The sequence below is a fragment of the Ornithorhynchus anatinus genome, chromosome 10 (genome assembly GCF_004115215.2).
Source record: "Ornithorhynchus anatinus isolate Pmale09 chromosome 10, mOrnAna1.pri.v4, whole genome shotgun sequence".
NCBI lineage: Eukaryota > Metazoa > Chordata > Mammalia > Monotremata > Ornithorhynchidae > Ornithorhynchus > Ornithorhynchus anatinus.
Window position 1 is genome coordinate 31,658,235 of NC_041737.1, and position 23,528 is coordinate 31,681,762.

The window sequence follows — 23,528 nt, forward strand, 5'->3', positions numbered from 1 at the left end:
TCACTCTGGGGTCCGGTTGCCGAGCAACAGAGGTGATGTCATAAAGGGTGACCAGCAAGTCCCCAGAAAGTGGCCACCAGGTAGAGAAGGGAAAGCCTGAGGCGGCTGTACAACCCACCCAAACCCAAATCCCGAAACATCAGGCACCTCAAATCAATCACCCCGTGATCAGCCGTCACAAAACCAGTCCTCTGCCCAGTCCTCGACCCCATGTCGTGGTCACACCCCGGTCAAGCTCCCCAGCTTAGCTCCCCAGCACCTGAGAGGCCGGCGGTGAGAGGATAGGAAGCATTATCACTTCCCACGCCTCCCCGCGCTACGGACCCAGAGGGTCTGGGTGAACGAGAAGGCCGTACAGGCAGACTCGGAATGAGAAAAACGTGATGGGTCTCATCGCTTGATCCTCTTTCACCCTAAATATGGCCAACGGAAGGGAAGAGGATTGGGTATAGCTGGGGAGGGAGGGTTCTCGGGTAATAGGTGGGAACTCTGTCCCACCAGTGTGGCGACGTGCCCGTACCCAGAGGCGGGGACGCCCATTCTGTCAGACCCCGAGAGGTGTGGGGTGAGCGATCGAACCTCCTCGTCGGAGCTGGAAGTCGGTATTCCCCCTTGGGGCTCTGGGTGATTGTGAAGGGTTGCCCGTGCTGGGGTGGCTTGAAAGGTAGCCCCGCGTGTTTGTGAAAGGTAGCCCATTTGGGGTGATTCGGAAAGACAGCTCAAGGAGACGACTGGGGGTCTCCATCCCAGTTGTACCGGCTTCTAGAAGTGGGGGTACCCTGCTGACCAGTGTACTTACCGCTTATTAGCCTAGGAATAGCTTTGCTCCTGAAGGTAACCTATCACGAGTTCTTTGTGCTATCATCCTAATAGACCTGTTTCTGTTATTATCAATAACCCTTGAGTCTGTGAATAATAATGATAACAATAATGATGGTGTTCGTTAAGCGCCTACTGTGCTCCGAGCACCGTTCTAAGGGCTGAGATAGATACGAGGTAAAGCGGGTTATCTCACGAGGGGCTCACGGTCTTAAGCCCCGTTTGACGGATGAGGTAACTGAGGCACAGAGAAGTTAAGCGGCTTGCCCAGGGTCACACAGCAGACAACTGACAGAGGCGGGGATTAGAACCCCCATCCTCTGACTCCCAAACCCGTGATCTTTCCACTAAGCCATTTCCAACTCTCCGATCCACGAGCTCACGAGTTACTCGGCGCCGGGTTCTGCCCAGCGAGGTAAATTAGGTATCAGAAGTGGGATTGGCGGTGATTGGAATGGTTTCCCTGACTCTTTTCCCGGAGGGCCGGGGGCGGGACTCTCCTGAGCGGGACGCCAACTGGGTCGATCGACATCAGTCGACAAACCGCCGGCTTGGTGGAAGAGTTCACCGCCTGGAGGACGGCAGGCCACGGGACGAAGGGGAAGGGGAAGGGAAAGACCTTTCTGGCTGCGCAAGTGTATTCCTCCCGAGTGGGAAGTGTTCATGGGGCAGAGCTGGTTGCTTCACCACACGCAAGTAATTAAATAAGTGTAATCCTCCCGGAAGGGAAGTTCGATTTGCCACGCGGAATAAACCTTGCGTGGCTCAGCCTTTCTTACCCCAGTCTCTCACTCTCACCACACAGATCCTTGACCTTGTCCTCGCATGTCACCTGATCCCTTCCTTTAATCATTCAATCAATCAGTGGCAATAATAATAATAACGATAATAACTAGAGTATTTAAGTGCTTCCTGTGCGCCAGGCACTGTATTAAGCGCCGGGGTGGATACAAGCAAATCAAGTTGAGCACAGTCCCTGTCCCACTTGGAGCTCACATTCTTAATCTCCATTTTACAGCTGAGGGAACTGAAGTACAGAGAAGTCAAGTGACTTACTCAAGGTCGCACAGCAGGTAAGAAATGGAGCTGGGATGAGAACCCAGGTCTTCTGAGTCCCAGGTCTATGGTCTTTCCTCTAGGCCACGCTGTACTTACTGAGCGCTTACTGTGTACCAATCAGTCAGTGGTAATAATAATTATGGTATTTGTTAAGCGCTTACTACGTGTCAGGCACTGTAGTGCCTGGCGCACAGGAAGCACTTAAATACTCTAGTTATTATCATTATTATTGCCACTGATTGATTGAATGATTAAAGGAAGGGGTCAGGTGACATGCGAGGACAAGGTCAAGGATCTGTGTGGTGAGAATGAGAGACTGGGTATTACCTTTGGTTGCGTTCTTCCACATTCACGCTCCTCCATTCCTAAATCCTGCCGGTTTCTCCGCCACATCTCCCGGATCCTCTCCGATCCAGGCAGCCACCCAATCTCTCCATCGCTCATCTCTCCCCATCCAGACAGTCACCGTGCCACTCCAGTCTAGGTGATGATCTTGTTGTGGTTAAACCACCGTACCAGTGTCTTCACCGATTCCCCCGTGCCCAGTCTATTCTTTGCTGCTAAGGGTATCTTTCTAAAACATCGTTCTGCACCCATCTTCTCCGGTGCCCTCCTAATCCTCAAGTTGTTCTCCCTCCCTCCGGGAGTCAAGTAGAAACTCCTACTGGGCTGAGGGACTCCGTCAATATTCTCTTTCTTAGCCGTTGGCTCTCTCCTCCCTCTAGCCCTCAGCTTTCACTCTTCGCCTCTCGCTGGATAACCCTCTCATTCTGTCTCATTCTCAACTCTCTGGACTACAAGCCCGGGCCTTCCTTCACCCTGCCTGAAACTCCCTCCGGTAATAAATGCCATTAATTGATTGCTCTGCACACAGTAAGCGCTCAATAAATACGGCGTGGCCTAGTGGAGAGAGCGCAGGCCTGGGAGTCAGAGGGACCTGGGTTCTAATTCCGACTCCACCGCTTGTCCGCTGTGTGACCTGGAGCAAGTCACAATAGTTCCCTCCCGCTTCGATTCCTGCTCTGTCTACCGATCCCTCCTGAAAATCCACGTCCTCCGGGAAGCATTTCTCAGTCAGGTTTGGCCCTACCATCTGCCCTCCGCATTTCTCTTTCAGTCCAGTAATCCATCAGTTTAAGCATTCACTGTGTGCAGAGCATTGTGCTCTTGGGAAAGTACAATTCATCAGAGAGGGTAGGCACACTCCCAACTCCCAAGGAGCTTGTAGCCTAAAGGTTTATTTATACACCTTAGCTGTTGGGCATCAACCCAATTTAGACGTATTATCCCGACACTGCGAATCGCTTGCCGAGTGACCTCCGTGCCTCAGTTTCCTCAGTGAAGACACGGATACAGTAGTGTAACCAGAGCAAGATAAGCGTCTGGACCGGGGCGGAGAGGTGGCCGTCTGGTTGGAGAGGTGGGCGGTGGATGGACGGGTGGTTGTCTGGATCGGGGAGGATCTGGGAAATCTGTTACCGATTTGCCCATTCCAAGCGCTTAGTACAGTGCTCTGCACGTAGTAAGCGCTCAATAAATACTACTGAATGAAATGCGGCGGAGAAACCGGCAGGATTTAGGGACGGACGGCATGAACGGTCTCCCTCCTCGTTAGAATGTAAGGCCTAGGTGAGCTAGGGACTGTGTCTGACCTAACTGACGCGTACCTACCCCAGAGGTTAGAACAGTATTAACAAATACCATGAAACAAAAACCAAAAAAAAAGCACAAAACCAAAGTTGGTAGCCGCATTTCCTGTCCTCAACAGGGCCCCAGCTATGGCCCCATTCGCCTCCCTCCCCAGCCAGCCTGAACAGAAGGGCCGTGGACCTGTTTGGAAACCCTGACGACTGGGATAGTTCCCGACCTCCGGGAATCTGGTTGGACGCCATGATGCAGTGACATCAAGGTGGCCTTTCAGCTGAGAGGAGGTCAGGAGGTGCAGCGAGCCTCCCGCAGGATGCTGATGTCCACCCCTTCACTACCACAAAGAGCACGGGCTTTGGAGTCAGAGGTCATGGGTTCGAATCCCGGCTCGGCCACCTGTCAGCTGTGTAACTGTGGGCAAGTCGCTTAACTTCTCGGTGCCTCAGTTACCTCATCTGTAAAATGGGGATTAAGACTGGGAGCCCCACGTGGGACAACCTGATTCCCCTGTGTCTACCCCAGCGCTTAGAACAGTGCTCGGCACATAGTAAGCGCTTAACAAATACCAACATGATTATTACCACGACCCAAAGGGGCTTCTAGCTCGGGGAGCTGCTGGTGGGTGTCACTGTGTCATCGCGTCAAGGGCTATCCATGTGCCAGGCACTGGATTAAGCACTGGGGTAAGATATAAGCTACTCAGGTTGGCCACAGTCCACGTCCCACATAGGGCTGGCTCTCAGTTTCAATCCCCATTTTACGGATGGGGTAACTGAGGCACAGAGGATGCACAGATGTGGATTTTGAGAGAAGGCAGGAGAACTCCTCTCAAGAGACCGCTGGGAAAGGTGAGAGAATAGAAGAAGGGGCAGGAGGAGGGAGGAATCGGAAGGGAATGGGAGATTTTAGGGAGATCACGTCTGATGGTCTCAACATTCTCAATAAAGTAGGTAGCCAGGTCATTAGGGGCAGGAGATGGGGGAGGCAGAGGGACATCTGGACCACCTGGTGAGGGCAATAGGCAGGGGTGTCAATAAGGACGGAGAAACATTTTCGCTGGGAAGAGGAAAGGGCAGAGTTAAAACACAGAAGGATGAACTTGAAGTGGAAGAGGTCGGCCTGATATCTAGATTTCTGCCAGCCGCGCTCTGCGGCTCATGTGCAGGGGCAAAGGAAACGGATTGCGGAGGTGATCCAGGACTGTGGGTCAGTGGTACGAGATTAACGAAGGGATAGGGCATCCCTTTGGTCATCGAGGGAAGGTGGTTTAGGTATGGAGGTTAAATGGGGCATGGTGACTGTGAGAAAATTGGATGGGGTCAAAAGCGCGGAGGTCTCCGTCGGGGATCGGGACAGAATTGTGGGGTCAGGTGTGCGGGAGAGAAGGCAGGCGAGAAGGTTGGGGTCGGATAGAGGGATTTCAGGGTCGGTGAGGGTAGAGACTGTACGGTGTCTGGAGACCCAGGGTGTGTCCAAGTTGGGGAGCGGGTGAACCGGGGCGGAGCAGGGGGGTCAGTGGAGTGGAGGAGTGATAAAAGCGGGCGGCGGAAGGATCGTCAGGAACATCGAGGTGGATGGATATCGAAGTCCCCAAGGATCAGTGTAGGGATGGAGAAAGAAGGAACGTGAGAAGGGGATCAAAATGATTCAAAAAGGTGGAGGTGGGGATAGTGGATGACCGCGACTAGTATCTGGAATGGTGGTAGAGTTGCAAGATGTGGACTTCAACCCCTTTCCCACGTCCTCCCTCTGTCCTGGAAAGCCCTCCCCCTCCATAGACACCAGATTACCACCTCCCCACCTTCAAAGGTCACAACTTCTCCAAGAGGCCTTCCCCAATTAAGTTTTTTTCCCCCGACTCCCTCTCCTTTCTGCATCCTCTACGCATTTGGAACCCAAATTCCTCTGGCAATTCGGTATTCACCCCACCCTCTGCCCCACAGCACTTATGTACATATCTTTTTTTATGGCATTTGTTTCCCGCTTCCCAAGTGCCAGGTACTGTTCTAAGCACTGGGGTAGATACACGGGACTCCCAATCTTAAACCCCATTTCACAGACGAGGTAACTGAGGCACAGAGAAATGAAGTGACTTGTCCGAGGTCACACAGCAGACAAGGGGCGGGGCCCAGGTTCTTCTGACTCCTAGGCCCATGCTCCATCCTCTAGGTCATGCTACTTCTCTAAATTGTTGATTTACCTTACTAGTTCTCATCCTCAACACTGTAAGCTCTTTGGGGTCAGGAAATGTGCCGATCAACTCTGTCGTATTGTGCCCTGCACATAATAAGCGCTCAACAAAGTGCTCACTGACTGATTGGACGGTGGAATGCCCTGGTAAGCTGGGTCGCGGGCCGGGGTTGGAGGGTGATGGGTTGGGCCTGCTGCCTTCAATGCCTGCCATAGCAGACCTGTTGCCAAAATGGACTTTCCAAGCTTAGTACAGCGCTCTGCACACAGTAAGCGCTCAATAAATCCGATTGATCGACTGAATGAATGAATGGGCAGGATCGGGGTGCTGATCCCTTCCGGGTTTTCCTCCGCTCCATCCCCGGTCCTGAAATCCGGGCCGGGTTTCGCGGGCGGCCGGGAGGGCTCGGGGCCGCGCAGGCGCAGAGCGTCGGAGCCAGACGTGTCGGGGGGGCGGGGACGCGCAGGCGCAGAACGTCGCAGCCGGGGGGGGGAGGTGGTTAGGGCCTGAAGGGGCGGGGGGCGGAGGCGCGCAGGCGCAGAACGTCGGAGCCGTGGGTGGGGGGGCGGTGTGGCGCAGGCGCAGAGCGTCGGAGCCGTGGGGGGGGCGGTGGTTAGGGCCTGTCGTGAAGGGGGCGGAGGCGCGCAGGCGCAGAACGTCGGAGCCGTGGTGGGGGGCGGTGTGGCGCAGGCGCAGAGCGTCGGAGCCGTGGGGTGGGAGGGAGGGGCGGTGTGGCGCAGGCGCAGAGCGTCGGAGCCGTGGGGTGGGGTGGGGAGGGGGGGGTGTGGCGCAGGCGCAGAGCGTCGGGGCGGCAGCAGGCCCCGGGGCGGCAGCGTCCGGGCCAGGCCTCCCCGGGCCAGGCCTCCCCGGGCCCGCGTCCGGCGGGGATGGCGCACCGGGGCGGCGAGCGCGACTTCCAGACGTCGGCGCGGCGGATGGGCACGTCGCTGCTCTTCCAGCTGTCGGTGCACGAGCGCGAGCTGGACCTGGTCTTCCTGGACCACAGCTACGCCAAGCCGTGGAGCGCCCACCCCGACGCCAGCAGCGCCCGCCCCACCCGCACCCTCTTCGTCACCCCGCGCCGACAGCACCACTGCGCCGGGTGAGTCCGGCCGCCGTCGGCACAGCGCTCTGCCCTTGGCCCACCGGGGGCTCCCAGCCTCAGACCCCCTCTGGCAAGCTGGGGCGGCTGAGCCACAGGTGACAGGAGGCAAGACCGGCCCCCGGTCACGTGGTGGAGGAGCGGGATTAGAACCCAGATCCTCTGACCCCCTGGACCGGCGGCTCCCCAGCATTGTTGGTATTTGTCAAGCGCTTACTCTGTGCAGAGCCCCGTTCTAAGCGCTGGGGTAGACGCAGGGGAATCAGGTTGGCCCACCTGGGGCTCCCAGTCTTCATCCCCGTTTTACGGATGAGGTCACTGAGGCCCAGAGAAGTGAAGCGACTCGCCCACGGCCACACAGCTGACAAGCGGCAGAGTCAGGATTCGAACCCACGACCCCTGACTCCAAAGCCCGGGCTCTTTCCACTGAGCCACGCAAGTAAATGCATCTAGCCCCCCCGCACCAGGTGGGATGGCAACGCCCGTCAGTTAGTCGGCGGTGTTTCCTCTTCAATAGTCTTTACTGAGCGCTTACTGTGTGCAGAGCACTGTACTAAGCGCTTGGAATGAACAAGTCGGCAACAGATAGAGACAGTCCCTGCCGTTTGACGGGCTTACGGTCTAGTCTTCCCCTTGTGTGGAGCACTCTGCCCTGGACAGTCCCTCTAGAGAAGTAGCGGAAAGACCTGGTGGAAAGAGCTCGGGCCTGGGAGTCAGAGAGTCCCTGCCCCGTGGCTCAGTTGGGGCAAGGCACTTCACTGCTCTGTGCCTCAGTTTCCTCATCTGGAAAGCGAGGACTCCGATGGTGAGCCCCGTGTGGGCCAGGGACTGTACGACCCGATTTGCTGGCGTTCACCCCCGCGCTTAGAACGGTGCCTGGCGCGCAGAGCGCGCGCTTAACGAGCGGCGTGGTTTAGTGGCAGTGGCCCGGGTTTGGGAGTCAAAGGTAGTGAGTTCTAATCCCGCCTCCGCCACTTTGGGCAGGTCACTTAAATTCTCTGCGCCTCAGTTACCTCATCTGGAAAATGGGGATTAAGACAGTGAGCCCCATGTGGGACAACCTGATAACCTTGTGTTTACCCCCAACACTTAGGACAGTGCTTGGCACGTAGTCATCATCATCAACTACCACGGTTATTGTTATGATGATGATTATCATCTGTAAAATGGGGATTCAGTACCTGTTCTCCCTCCTATTTAGACTGAGAGCCCCATGGAGACAGGTACTGTCTGACCAGATTTTATTTTTTTTTAATGGCCCTCGATAATCACTTTTTACCATGTGCAAAGCACTGCCCAAAGTCACACAGCTGACAGGCGTTGGAGCCGGGATGTGCCAGGCACCGAGGGAGATGCGAGATCATCAGGTTGAACAAAACCCTTGTCCCACATGGGGTTAAGTCATTTGGAGGGAAGAGGTTTTAATCTCCATTTTACAGATGAAGTAACTGAGGCACGGACAAGTTAAGTGGCTTTCAAGGGGATAAAACCCTCTTTTCCGCCCCCGTAGACTGTAAGCTTATTGTAGGCAGGAAATGTGTCTGTTATATTGTTGTGTTGTACACTCCCAAGCGCTTAGTACAGTGCCCTGCACGCAGCAAGCGCGCAAAAAAAGGTGATGGATTGATTTCCCAAGGTCACACAGTGGTGTGGAAGCAGGATTAGAACCCAGGTCCTCCGACTCCCAGGTCTGTGCTTTTTTGCAGTGCCTTGCTGTTTCCCTAATTATCTGATGATCTTGTATTGTCTCAGCACTTACTACAGTGCTTGGTACACAGTAAGCTCATAACAAACACCAAAATTATTATTGAGAATAGAGTTGATAGACACCGTCCCTGCCCTCAAGGAACGTACAGTCCAGCTATACAGTGCCCACAGAATGGGCATCGGTGATATTGTGCCCTGTGTTTGGAGTGGAAATGCAGCTTGGCTTATTGGAAACAGCACGGGCCTGGGAATCAGAGCACCTGGATTCTAATTCCGACTCTGCCTCTCCTAACACCAGGCAAGTCACTTGTCATCCCTGTGCCTCCGTGGGATAGTCTTAGCCCTAAGCCTGTATAAATGACCTAATCTGTAGTACGGTTCAGCCTAGCGGAGTGCAGACTGGAGGGTGGAGTAGGAAAGAGTAACGGCCAAGTGTTCTGTTTCCAGTGAGGAGAGAGGTAAGAAATGGACCGAAATTGCAATGAGAGATATTTAAGGGAGTCAGATAAAGAACTTCCTGAATGTAGGGAATTGATACTTACTTGGAATCTAGTGACATTTCCTGAGGAAGATTGAGGAATCTGCCTCCCAGGTTGCCAGTCATCAATGGGATTTTGGGAATGCATACTGGATCATCACTACAATGTAAGTGCCTCGAGGGCGGGGACACCATGCCAACCAGCTCTGTTAGATTGTATTCTCGGTGCTTAATGCAAAGCTCTGCCCACAGTAAGTGCGGAATGAACATTATTGACCGATGCGAATGTTTCAAGGAACACACAGGAACTTAAGAGTCCAAGCTAAACCCCAGACTAAGCCCCTCTTTTCCTCATCTCCCACTCCCTTCTGCGTCACCCTGACTTGCTCCCTTTGCTCTTCCCGCCCACAGCACTTAATGCATGTATCTGTCATTTTATTTATTTGTATTGATGTCTGTCTCCCCCCCTCAACCTTCCCAGACTCTGAGCTCATTGTGGGCGGGGATTACCACTCTTTACTGATGTATTCTACTTTCCCAACCACTTGGTACAGTGCTCTGCTCACAGTAAGCACTTAATAAATATGATTGAATGAATGAAGACCGTTATCATTAAAGCCCACCTAAAATTCTGTCTTCTCCAGAAGGTTTTCCCGGATTAGTTCCTAATGAATGCCTCACTTTGAATCAATCCGACAGCTCCTTATATCACTTTTGCCTTTTTTTATACCCATTTTCAGCCCTTGTATGTAAAGTGAACTGACCGTGACGCTACAGCTATTATGCCCGACTTCCCCCGTTAGATCCTTACGGGCAGGGGATGAGGCCTGCGCTTCTGCGGCTTTTTCCCAAGTGTTTAGAACAATGCATTGTTCTCAGTAGGTGCTTAATAAATACCACTACTATTTCCACCTGGAAGACTCTTTCCTCTCAAATTCACAAGCTAGTACCCTCCTTTTTCAAAGCCCTTCTAAACAATTACCACCTCAAGGAGGCATTTCCTTAATATCCCATTTTCCTGCATGCCACCCCAGGACTCGTGAACACATCTGCTTGGTATTTAATCACTTCTGTTTGTTATTTGTCCCCGAGCTCTCCCTTTAAACCATCGTACATTTGGCGAATTGTGTCCGCTTGTCTCCCTTTATTCATTCAGTCATTCAGTCGTATTTATTAAGTGCTTACTTCGTGCAGAGCACTGTACTAAGTGCTTGGCAAGTACAATTTAGCAACAGAGAGAATCTCTGCCCACTCCGGGCTTACAGTCTAGAAGTGGGGAGATAGATGTCAAAACAAGTAAACGGGCATCAATATAAATGAAGAGAAGTATAGATATGTACACGTCAAAACAAGTAAGCAGGCATCAATACAAATAAATAGAATGATAGATACGTACATTTTTACACAAGTGCGGTGGAGCGGGGAGAAGGGGGTAGAGCGAGTCGGGGCAACGCAGAGGGGAGGGGGAGCTGAGGAAAAGGGGGGCTTAATCTGGGAAGCCCTCTTGGAGGAGGTGAGCCTTCAGTAGGGCTTTGAAGGGGAAAAGTGTGATTGTTAATTATGGTACTTGTTAAGCACTTACTGTGTGCCAGGCACTGTACCGAGTGCCGGGGTAGAATCAAGATAATCAGGTCGGAAACAGTCTGTCCCGCATGGGACTCAGTCTAAATAGGAAGGAGTAGGATTTAATCCCCGTTTTACCGTTGAGGTAACAGAGGCACAGAAAAGTGAAGTGACTTGCCCAAGGTCACATAGCAGACACACGCATGGCAGAGTGAGGATTAGAACCCAGGTCTCTGACACCCAGGCTCTTTCCACTAGACCTCGCTGCTTCGACTGTGGGGAGGGTCGCAGTCTGGTGAATTGGGTTGGGGAGGGAGCCCCGGGCCCAGGGAACAGCTTGAGCAAGGAATCGGAGGAAGGTAAGAAAAGAGCAGGGCGTAGGTAGGTCAGGGGCCGGTGAAGAGAGTTGGTGAGAAAAATGGAGAAAGTCGGTGGACAGCCATGAAGCCACTGGCCTTGACATGTTTGAGGACTGCTGAGACATGTTGAGCAGCGTTCAGAAAGATGATCCGGGCACCGTCATGGGGTAAGGACTGACCCGGGGAGAGGCTGGTTGGAGGTAGGGAGGCCAGCGAGGAGGCTGATAGGGTAATACAGTCGTGATTCTCGGAGTACTTGAACCGGGGATGGAGAGGAAGGGGCGGATCCACGGAAAGTTGTTGAGGGAAAAATGTACAGATCCGGGCAGGAGATTGGACATGAGAGCAGAAGAACGGAGCGGAGTGGAGGATGACATCAACGTTGCGATGTTGGGCTCAGGGAAGGTGGCGGTAGCCTAACTGATGGAAGTGGGAAGATTGCAAGGAGGTGAGAATTTAGGGAGGGAGATGAGGAGCTCCATTTTAGACATCTCGAGTTTGAGATGCCTTTAAAACAAGCCTGTGTTTTCGAGGTCATTTCCCTCTCTAGATCGTGAGCGCCTTCTGGTCAGGGAATGTGCCTACCAATTCTCTTATGTCGTACTCTTCCCATGTGTTTCATATAGTGTTCGTGTAGAGCAAGCCCTCAATCCATGCCATTGATTGATATAAGGCACCTTATACAATACTGTACTTTATGCACTCTTTAGCGGCAGATGGCTGTGCCCATGATAAATACATTAATGTAACTGTATTGCTCATGTATAATGAAATGCAGAACTCTGGCTAATACTGATGGAAATAGTATTCTCTTCAGGAACCAAGCCTCCGTTGGTATAAAATTGTTCTCAGGGAATATAGGTTCTGCCTTAAAACTCGCCAACAGAAGGCTAAGCTTTCAGGAACTCATTGTGTTGTGGGTCTGAGTATCGCTTATGTAAAGACTCGATCCTCTCGTTCATCCTACCTTTCTCACCATCCCTTAGTCTTCTGGGTGCTTCCCCTCTTCATCCTTTAAAGAGGCAGGGAGGATGTTCGCTGAGGTTCTGTTCACCAGAACTTGGAATGGTGTAAAGTCAAGGACAGCCTGAATATAGGTGTGTGTTGGGGCCACAGTTTAAGTGGGTCTCAGTCGGTCAGTGGTATTTATTGACCATTTACTGTAGGCAGAGCACTGTACTGAGCACTTGACAGAGTTCAGTGCAGCAGAGTTGGTAGACACACACCCTGCCATAAAGAGCTTACGGTCTAGACGGGGAGACAGACGTTAAAATAGACTGTGAATATGTACATAAGTGTTATGGGGCTGAGGGTGGGGTGACTATCAAGTACTTAGAAGATATAGATTAAGCGTGTAGACAGCGCAGAAGGGAGAGGAAGTCGGGAAAATGAGGGGTTAGATGGGGAAGGCCTCTGGAAAGAGATGTGATTTTTAGTGAGGCTTTAAAGGTGGGGAGAGTAATGGTATGTGAGGGGGGAGGAAGTTGCAGGCCAGAGGGAGGATGCGAGCAAGGAATCGGCAACGCGGTAGACGAGATCGAGGTTGGTGACAGAGGACCAGAGTGTGCCGGCCGGATTGTGGTAGGAAATCAGCAAGGTAAGGTAGGATTGAGTGCTTTAAAGGCAATTATAAGGACATGCTGTTGGATGCAGAAGTGGGTGGGCAAACACTGAAGGTTCTTGAGTGGGGAGACATGGATCGAAAGAGCGACAATTTAGAAAGTGATATAATAATAATGGTATTTGTTAAGCGCTTATTATGTTCCAAGCGCTGCACTAAGCACAGCAGAGAATACAGGCAAATCGAGTTGGACCCAGTCCCTGTCCTGTGTGAGGTGTACAGTCTCAATTCCCATTGTACAGATGGGGTAACTGAGGCCCCGAGAAGTGAATTGACTTGCCCGAGGTCACATGGCAGACGGGTGGCGGAGCCAGGAGTAGAACCCATGACCTTTTGAATCCCAGGCCCATGCTCTATCCACTAGACCACGCTGTTCCTCCAGGCAAGAGTATGGACTGGAGTGGGGAGAGGCAGGCGGTAGGGAGGTCACTGAGGAGGGAGATGCAGTAGTCATAGCGGGATAAAATTCTTGTACCAACTTAGTAGCAGTTTGGATGGAGAGGAAGGAATGGATTTTAGTGATGATGTGAAAGTAGAACTGACAGGATTTAGTGACGGAATGAGTACGTGGCTTGAGTGAGTTGTCGAGGATAATTCCGAGGTTATGGACTTGTGAGACAGGAGAGTGGTATCGACAGAGATGGGAAAGACGGGAGGACACGGTTTGAGTAGAAAGATGAGATCTGTTTTGGACCTGTTAAACTTGAGGTGTCGGGGGGATATCCAGAGAGAGATGTCTTCAAGGCAGGAGGGAATTTGAGGCTGCGGAGGAGAGGGCTCAGCACTGCAGAGGTAGATTTGGGAATCATCTGCTTGGCGGTAGTATTTTAAGCCGTGGAAGCGAATGAGTTTTCCAAGGGAGAGGACGGAGATGGAGAATAGAAGGGAACCCAGAACCGAACGGTGAGAGGCACCCACAGTTAGGGGGTGGGAGGCAGAAAAGGAGCCCATGAAAGAGAGAATGAGCAGCCGGAGTAGTTGGAGAGGAGAACTAGGAGAGGACAGAGTCGAGGAAGCCGAGTTTGGAGAATGTTTGCAGAAGGGGGTGGCCCACAATATCAGAGGCAACTGAGAGGTTGAAGAGGAGTAGAGATCGTTGGGTTTGGCAAGAAGGAGGTTATCAGTGACCTTAGGAGGGGCAGTTTCCATGGAGCGAAGGGGGTCGGAAGCCCGGCTGAAGGGGGCCAAGGAAAGATTTGGAGGAGAGGAAAGGGAGATAGTGGGGGAAGACAACTCACTCAAAGAGTTTGGAGAAGAATGGCAGGAGGACGATGGCAAGACTGGAGGGAGCCGTGGGGTCTAGGAAGAGGGTTTTTTTTTTTTTAGGCTAGAGACGTGAGCATGTTTGGAAGCAGTGGGGGAAAAGCCACTAGAAAGTGAATAGTTGAAGATGTCGGTCAGGGAGGGGAAAAGAGAGGAGGCAAGAGTTTTGCTAAGGTGCAAAGGGATGGGACTGGAGGCAGGGATGGAGAGGGAAGATTTTGAGAGGAGGAGAGAGATCTCTTGATACTACTGGGAAAGATGGGAGAGTCAAAAAGGCGGCAAGAGAGGTGAGGGACTGGAGAGGAGCAGGGGCGATTTTAAGCAGATCACGCCTGACGATTTCAGTTTTATCAGTGAAGTATGCGGCCAGATCACTAGGGGGAAGAGATGATGGGGGCGGAGGGACGGGAGTTCGAGGCGGGAGTTAAACGTCCGAAACAGCTGGCGTGGGCAGTGGGCATGGGATTCACTAAGGGTGGAAAGATACTGTTCCTGGGCAGAGGGGAGGGTTAAAACAGGTGATGAATTTGAGGTGGACGAGATCAGCCCGGTGCCTGGATCTCCTTCAGCAGTGCTCTGCAACTAATGCACAGGAGCGGAGGAAGCGGACTTTGGAGGGGTCATGAAAAGCCAACCCACGCTCCTCCTTGTGAGTTGTACAACACCGATTTGTACAGTGTCGGGGCACTAAAGGCAACCGAATAGGTGAAGTGTCCCCACCCCGCGTGGTGAAGCCGTCGGTCTGTCAGACCTCGAGGAGCGGGTAAAAGCGGGCCCTTTTTCTCGTCGGACTCCGTCTGTGTTCTGAGTTCTCCCTTCCAGGCTCTCATGCCCGTCTCTCGGTTTGCTCGTAGCGAAGCGGACATCCCAATCGATGTGGAGACCGTCACCCCGACGCTCGTGCCTCTCTATGACAACCAGAAGGCGCGGAGCGTCATGAACGAGTGCGAACGGCACGTCATCTTTGCCCGCACCGACGCGGACGCCCCGCCGCCCCCGGAAGACTGGGAGGAGCACGTCAACAGGTAGGACTGAGACAGCCCTATTGGGAACGTTGATCCTTTCCTCCCTAATGACCAAACTGATGGAATCGAGACCCACTGGGTTCTCTTGCACCCCAAGCAGCGGGACCTCATAACACAGGAACAAGAGGGATGAGAAGGCCAAGAGGCCAACAAAGAGAAGGACATAAGAAGAGGGGAAAGGAGCCAGTGGGATTTATTGGTGTTCATTGAGCACTAACTACATGCTAAGTGCTTGGAAGAGTATAGTTACAATAGTTACCAGACGTGACCTAATCAGGCAGTGGTATTCGAGTGCTTACAGTGTACAGAGCACTGTACTAAGCACTGGAGAGTACAGTACGGCAGTCAGCAGACGTGTTCCCTGCCCGCAGGAATGACCTTGGGATCACCTAGAATCCAAGACAGGCCTTTCAAGATAAGACTGTGGAAGGAGCCCATCTCCGTCTCGGGGCCGGGGCGCGTGGCCGTGGAACCCGTCCACAGCTGTGACCGTCCGCAAGGCGTAGCCACCCGAACTCTCTTTCGGAGAGGCCAGGGAGGAGCTAGCTAACGAGGCAGTTTGACAGCTCTGACCTGGGACGTTGCCCTAAATGAAGTGGCTGCCCCCAACCCCCTTTTGTGCAGAGGAGCCAAACGAAATGAAACATTTGAGCAGTCGGTGCGCAAGAGCCGTTCCCCAAAGGAACACCCTGTGCAACACCCTGTGATGGCGTCTGGGCACCGCGGGGCTGCCCCGCAGCCAGCCGGGGAGGGAAAGGGAGGAGGAGGTGGGGTGAGGGAAGGGAAGAGAGCAGAAGAGGAGGAGGTAGGAGGCGGAGGCTGTGGAGCCTCCAGCCGAGCCTACGGGATGGTTCACCCCCGGCAGGGGCCGGGGAAGCTGCCCGCCTGCTGTAGCGCCCGCGGGAGAAGCTGGGCAAGGAGGGGCCGGGGGGACTCGGTACTATAGGTGTGTGTCCTGCCCTGCTAATGAAGAGGAAGGGGAGAGAAGAGAAAGCAACAGCGTGCCCCTCCTAAGCTGAACTACTCCCAAACCTGGCGTGGCACCCGGCGGTGGGGGCTGAACTCGCCCCTGCCTGCGCAGCCGGCCTCCCCGTGGGTGCGGATGGCACCCAGCACGGGGGCTACTCTTTCCCCGGCCAAGAAAGTGGACGGTGAGTGATTTCCTTCCCCTTCTGGCTTGCCTGACCCACCTCGGGGCCGCCGCTTGCCGTAGGTGGGCGGGCAGGAGGCGCGTGAGGAGCCTGAGAGGGAGAGAGAACGTGTTGAGCTCACCCTCTCGTCCCGGAAGCATACGCCGAGCCACCATCTTGAGCCATCTCTGTGGCTCAGAGGGGCGGGTGGCCCAGCTACTTTCCATCTGACTCCCTGCTCGGCTGTTACCGTGGGGACCGAGATAATGGCGTCACCCTCTCAGTGGCGATCCGAGGGTCCCCGCGTGTGCCCGAGAGCCGTATTTGATTCCACGTCGACCCTGAGCGATATGATCACTGTGGACCGAACCAAACTGCTAAGCCCAGCCTTGTAACCGGTCATCTTGCCTTACCCCGGCATGCCAGTTCCCAGATGCTCTGGCGGTGCCCTCTTGTCACCCTGAGGTTCTTACCCTGAGGGGGTCCGGGGAGGACCTCCCTGAGGCAAGCAGGAGCAGATGGCAGCAGTCGGAGATGTGATCACTGGGCACCTAAGCAGCTGGGTTGGTGATTACCGATGCGTCGGTAGGGAACCTCGCACAACTGAGAGTTCGGCTGTTGTTTGGGCCAGGGAAGGAACCAGTGATCATGGGAAACACTGGCCTCTAATGAATTAAGAAAAGAAGGAGGTCTTGGAGGCCAAAGCGAGATTGGAGAGAGGACGCTGACATCCAGGGCCCCCAGGGGAGCGTCTCTGATATTCCTCCGGGCCCCCTCCTGGGGCACAGGGTGGGGAGGAGGTGATGGTGCTGAGAGCGTGATGTAGATTTGTTCAGATCCGGGGGTCTTTCTGGAAAGGCAGAACTTATGCCGGGCAGGCGGGTCCCCTCGGAACGAAACGGGTTCAGACTGCTGGCTCTCAAATTCAAAACGGGGGAGAACAGTTGGTAAGTGAAAAACTGGGAGTCCATTAAGTATGGAAAATCCCAAGACCTCCCTAAGAGAGAGGCGACACGCGGGCTTGCAAGTGAGAGGGTGTCCGGAGGGACTCCGAGGAGAACTTGAAACGGAGAAACTGGAAGGTGTGGAAATCTGCATAAAGGTAAAGCAGTAATTAAGCAGCCTAATGCAACAGTGGTGGAAGCCTAGGGCAGACGTAGCAGGCAGCAGGCGGTCTGGCTTTGTCGGCCGTCTTTGAGACGTGGCAGAGGGAAGGAGACCAGCGGACTAATAGTAATATTTATGATGGTGTTTAAGTGCTTACTATGTGTCAAGCACTGTTCTAAGCTCTGGAGTAGATACAAGCTAATCAAGTTGGACACAGTCCCTGTCCCACATGGGGCTCAGAATCTAAATCCCCATTTTACAGGCGAGGTAACTGAGGCACAGAGAAGTGAAGTGACTTGTCCAAGGTCACACAGGTGACAAGGGATGAAGTCGGGATTAGAATTTCTGGCGCCCGGGCTCATGTTCTATCCAGTAGGCCATGCTGCTTGGAAAAGAGGCCATGTGTGTGGCATACACAGTCCTAACTCTCATCAAAAACTTTGCCGCACAAGATGGCCACAGCAGAACCCTTGGGTGAAAAATCCCAAAGTTAAACAACAAAAATATTGCAGCCAGTATCCTCCTGTAGCCCCCCCACACCCTGGGCCACTAAACGTGCCCCGGAACTCTCAATCGATGGGATTTATAGGGCGCTTACTGTGTGCAGAGCACTGTACTCAAGCAGTTGGGAGAGTACACTGCAACACGGCTGATATGGTTCCTGTTCCAGAGGTTAGATGAAATGGGAAAAGATTGGCCACCAAAATTAGCCTGGAAGGTGGAGTGGCCTTTGAATGACAGATTGAAAAGATTAGGACTCCGCAGCCTGGAAAAGTGAAGATCGAGGGGAGATCGGATGGGAAGTTCGTAAAGATTCTGAAAGGTGTGGGCGAGGTGAAACGGGAGTCATAATAGTATTTATTAAACGTCGGTATTTAGAGAAACAACGTGGCTTAGTGGAAAGAGCCCGGGCTTGGGAGTCAGAGGTCATGAGTTCTAATTCCGGCTCTTCCACTTAGCAGCCGGGTGACTTTGGGCAAGTCACTTCACGCCTCTGTGTGTCAGTTACCCCATCTGTAAAATGGGAATTAAGACAGCCCCACGTGGGACAACCTGAGGACCTTGCATCTACCCCAGTGCTTAGAACAGTGCTTGGCACGTAGTAAGCCCTTAACAAAGACCATTATTCTTATCGTCATTATTATAAGCGCTCACCGTGTGCGGAGCCCAGGCACTTTGCGCTGGGAGAGAATACGAAGGTGGCAGATAGATGTGGCTCCTATCCCTCAGGGAGAGCATACTAGTTGCCCAGCTTTAGGTCAGATATTAATGTAGGGGCCTCAAAACAAGCCTTTTCACGTATCGGATGTTAATCACTTGGCATTCCGTACCTCGGGAAGTTTGCAGGCACCAATTACCCACAGGTTCTAGAAGAGACTGGACAGACGACTCGATGAGAGAGCCAGTGGCAGAGTGGAAAGAGCACGGGCTTGGGAGTCAGGGGACTCCCACTTGTCTGCTGTCTGACCTTGGACAAGCCATTTAACCTCTCTGTGCCAACTTACCTCATCTGGAAAATGGGGATGAAGACTGTGAGCCACATATGGGACATCCTGATTACCTTGTATCTACCCCAGCACTTAGTCTTGGCACGTAGTAAACGCTTAACAGATACCGCCATTATCATTGTCGTTATGAAAGATATCGGTTAACCAATCAGTGGTATTTATTGGGTGCTCGCCGCGTGTAAGTGCGAATTCTGTGCCAAGCGCCGTAACGAGCCCTGGGGTAAGTATAATATGAGCAGATAAGACCCGTCCCTTGTCCCAGAAAGCGGACACTAACCCCTTAGGCCAGAGGGACGGACAGACCTCGAGCCGGGCTGCCATCACATGGCTCCTCCAAGTGTCCTGCAGTGTCTCGTCCGAGATCGTTGTCCTTCCTGACCCGTGGGTATCCTGTCCCATGGCTTGAAAAAACCCACAACAGTCCTTTACCTATAAACCGCCTCTACTGGTGCGTTTAACTGATGGGACGGGAGGAAGAGGGTTAATCTGAGGTGGCCCGGGGAAGTGACCCTAAGGGCTAGCTGTAAGGGAAAGGTGAGATGTGACGAGGAGAAGCTGAGGAGGAAAGGCATTTCGGGCAGGGGAAAGAGGTGGGAACAGTAGATTTGGGAGAGAGAGGTAGTAGGAGGTTTGCTAGGAAAGCTATAGAAGCAATTGTGGGGTGGTAGAAATTCTCCCAAAAGCTAGATTGTTGTAATGGGACAGGTGCTTCACTAGCATTTCTGTCTGGAAAATAGCCTGGCCTCATCAGAGCCTTCCCCCGGCCTTTTCACACCTAATCCTGCTCCGTTATTGAGTTACCTTTTCACTCCCAATCCAGCTCTGATATTAAGCCCATGACTAGGGGACCATTAACCCAATAGCTCTTAGCTGTATTGTGTTGAGAGCTGTGGAGGTGAAAGTTTAATAGGCTACCCTAATGCCTACTTCACTTAACTACTTCATTTGAGGTCTTAAAATGTTTGGGAATTTTTTTTTTTTGAACATTTTTCCTCGTGGCTTATTTCCATTTGAAATATTTATGGCCTGACGATGTCAAGTTTGGTTTGAGGCCTCTGTCCAAATTCTGGGTTTTTCTAACTAGGTACTTTTTAGGTGTTTTGTGCTCCACTTCAACTAAATTCTCCTCCCTGCCACAAGGCATTACAAACTTCTGTAATGTCATTCATTCAATCACATTTACTGCGTTCACTGTGTGCAGAGCACTGTACTAAGCGCTTGGAAAGTACACTTCAGCAACAGATAGAGACAATCCCTACCCAACAGTGGGTTCATGCTCTAGAAGATGGGCTCACAGTAGCCAATTTAAAATCAGTCCCTGGCAGTGCTAATCAGGTTTCATCTATATAATTGGCAAGTATTACCTCTCTTGTCAGGCTTGAAGTGAGAGACAAAAGGGGAAACAGGATGATGGTAAAACTTATGATTTTAATTTGTAGTAATAAGGGTTGAACTCATAAAACGTAGCTCGATGGTTTCAGCTTCTCCGGAATAGTGAAATGGCAAACAATCCCATCCTGCATTTAAAACTCTGATTCCAAAGGGAAAACGGTGACTCTTCTGAAGTAGTCCTGAGCTCTAGCAGTCATTAAAAAGGCCATTTGGATGCATTACAGATTTTATAGTCTGGTGTGTTGCCCAATTTAAGCGCTAAATTAATAGTACTACAACTGCATTTTAATATGTGGTTTGTTTGTAGTCTTGCCTATGTTCCCTCCATAGTTTGTTACAGTGTGACTCAGTGGACAGAGCACAGGTTTAGGAGTAAGAAGGTCCTGGGTCCTAATCTCGGCTCTGTCACAGGTCTGCTGCGTGACCTGGGGCAAGCCACTGAACTTCTCTATGCCTGTTACCTCATCTGTAAAATGGGGATCAGAGTGTGAGCCCCATGTGGGACAGGGACTGTGTCAATCCTGATTAACCTGTATCTTTCCCAGCGCTTAGAACAGTGCTTGGCATGCAGTCAGCGCTTAGCAAGTATCGTTATTATTATTATTAAGTAGACTTTACTCCCATCCCGTCTCCCATTTGAGGTTCCGTGTAACTCATCCTGGCTTCCTCGGTGGCTTCAAACCCAAAGTTCCAAAGTGATGGACTGAAAACTTTTTTTTTAATGGTATTTTTTAAGCACTTACTATGCGCCAGGCACCTTACTAAACGCTGGGGTAGATAGAAGCTATTAAAGTTGGACACAGTCTGTGTCCTCTGTGGAGCTCACCGGTCTTATCTCCATTTTATAGGTGAAGTAACTGAGGCACAGAGAAGTTAAGTGACTTGCTTGCTCAAGGTCACACAGCACATGAGTGGCAGAGCTGGGATTAGAAGCCAGGTCCTTCTGATCTACTGTATTCTCTAAGCCGTGCTGCTTCTCAGACATTGTCGCTGGAGGAAGACAGAACTCATACTGACCATTCCTTCCCTCCAACTTCAAATTGTAATGCTCCTGGGCTGGCGATATGTTGTTGAAAAAGTGCTTTGGAAACCGGTTGGCCCTTCCAATCCCGTTGATTCCTCCTCCGTAGGTAAATCCCCGGGGTTTCAGATGTCATTTTTGGATCCGATTCCCAATGTCAGCGGGTTTCTTTCAGACTGAGTATTTCTCCCTTCTTTTCCAAATCCCCGATTACAGCTGCCAAAACTTGGGGTGAGGGTGGGTGGCCGAAGCTGGAAGTTGCCTGCGGTGTGTGGTTTGTGAGGTTTCTGCTGTTGGCGCGAGTTCGGGCACCCGTACGACTTGGACCGCCTCAGATTCATCCTTCCCTGCTCTAGCTCTGCCTTCTTTCCTGTCATCAACTCCTAGGCCCACTGTCTTCCCCTTCTCTAACCCCCTTCCCCCCAACACACGGACCTCTGCTGTACCCACCTTACTGAAAACACGGGCTCCCTCTCTTCTTCCCTTCCTGACCTCCATCCTCAGTCTCTCACTATCTCTTGACTCCTTCCCTTTTCTCTTTGTTCACGCCTTTGTCTCCCGGATCCTAAAGCAAAAACCTTCTCTGGACTGTAAACTCATCCTCCGGACTGTAAACTCATGGCAGACAGGGAACGTGTCTACCGACTCTGTCGTATTGTGCTTTCCCAAACACTTAGTACAGCGCCCTGCATGCAGTAAGTGCTCAATAAATACCATTTATGAAGATGATGATCTCACCGCACCTTCCAGCTGTTGCCCCATCTCCCCCGCTACAATTCCTTCCTCGACTCTCTACATTCTGGTTTCCACCCACATGCCTCCTCTGAGGACGTACCCTCTCCAACATCACCAACGTCCTTTACCCATCTAATGGACTCTACATTGTTTTAGGTCTTCTCAACCTCTCGTTTCTCTTGGACACCATAGATCACTCCCTTCTTCTGGAAACGCTATCTAACCTTGGGTTTTTTGGCACAGTTTTCTTTCTCTCAGTTCTTTTTTCCTCCCCGGCCTATTATTTTCAGCCTGTTTTGCCAGCCCTTCCCTTCCATTCCCACTATCTGTGGGGCGGCCTCTCGGGGTCATCTTCTTCTCAGGGTCACTCCCTTGAAAAGCTCATCCACTCCCACGGCTTCAACTCCCATCTCTCTCTGTGTGGATGACCTCCAAATCTCCCTCACTAGCCCCCAAGCCTCCTCCTTCTCTGTCATCTTTGGAAATTTTGCCAGCACCTCAAGCTCAAAGCATCTGAAAATGAAATTCATCCTTCCCCTCGACCAAATCCTTTGCTCCACAATACTTTTCCATCGCACTTGACGTCACCATCCTCCCCATTCCTCAGGCCTGCAGGCCTTATCCTTGACTCCTCCCTTTCTTTCAACCTCCCCTTTGTCTGTGGCCAAATCCTGTCATTTCTCCCTCAACATTTCCAAAATCCACCCTTTTCTGCCAACCAAATGATCACCATACTGGCCCAGGCACCTGTAGTGGCCTAGCTCGACTACTACTTCAGCCTCCTTACCGACCTCCCGGCCTCCAGTCTCCCCATTCCCGTCCGAGCTTCCCTCTCCTGCCTAGCTCATTTCTTCTGAAATGTCCTTCTGTTCATCTTCCCCCATTCTTCAGTCAGTCAAGAGATTTTAAAACTTTTAAAATGCTCTTTCAGTTGAATCTCTCAGTCACAGTTTTACCTTAATCTTTGGGTTAGGTCATATTCTTCTTTTGCAAAGCACTTTACTAAGCGCTTGGGAGTCTTAACGATGCATATGGTTGTATACCTTTTCCCTGCCCACATTCAGTCTAGCAGAAGTTCCTGATCATTAGCTTTAAAGCACTCGGTGAGCTCTCTCCCTTCTGCTTTTCCACTCTCTTCTCCCCACTTTGGTCCTCTCAGGTTCCCTACTCACTGGGCTTCATCTCTCTTGGCCCCTAACTTCGCACTCACACCCTGACCGGGAGCCCTTCTTTCCCACGGCTTGCCCCTTCGTCAAAACCCTGCTGAATCACGTGCCTTCCAAGAACCTTTCCCAAATTAATCTCCCCACTTTTCATCCCTCAACTGCCACTTCAGCCCTCTGACCACCTAAGCCTCCCAAGTCCTATCGCGCTTATGTGCGTATCTTATGTGTTTGAATCCTTCATCTATCTGTAGTTTATTTTTGCGTCTCCCCCTCTAGACTTGGTCAGTTGCTTGAGGGCAGAGATGGTGTCCCCCCAACTCTTTTGATCTCACCCTGCCTGCAGTAGACGCTCAGTCGATGCTACTGATTGATTTGAGTTGGGGGGGGAGGGAGTGTACGTGCGTGCGTCCACAAAGATGACTCGGAAAAACTGGAACCGTAGCATCATTCCTCAACTCTCCCCCGACCAGGAGGGTGAGGGTAACTTGATCAGCTCTTCCACAGTGGGTGGCCCTTCCGCAAATCATCCTCCCTGAAAATAGCAGCTAGCGTGGGCCCCACGAATGTTGCCGCTTACGGCCAAAGCAGGCGTGATGGTGGGGGGCCAACGCGGAGCCAAGAAGCAGTGGCCGGGG

The 23,528-nt window shown here is 52.2% G+C and overlaps 1 protein-coding gene across 1 annotated transcript in view; it reads left to right on the top strand.

Annotated features, from left to right (window-relative positions):
* The first annotated feature begins 6,528 nt into the window (after positions 1-6,528).
* Positions 6,529-23,528, top strand: part of KANSL3 (KAT8 regulatory NSL complex subunit 3) — a 35,822-nt gene continuing 18,822 nt past the window's right edge. The window contains exons 1-2 of the mRNA XM_029073521.2: positions 6,529-6,818; positions 14,664-14,834. Of these exons, the coding sequence (XP_028929354.1) occupies positions 6,604-6,818; positions 14,664-14,834 (386 nt within the window). The 5' untranslated portion in view covers positions 6,529-6,603. The remainder of the gene's footprint in view (positions 6,819-14,663; positions 14,835-23,528) is intronic.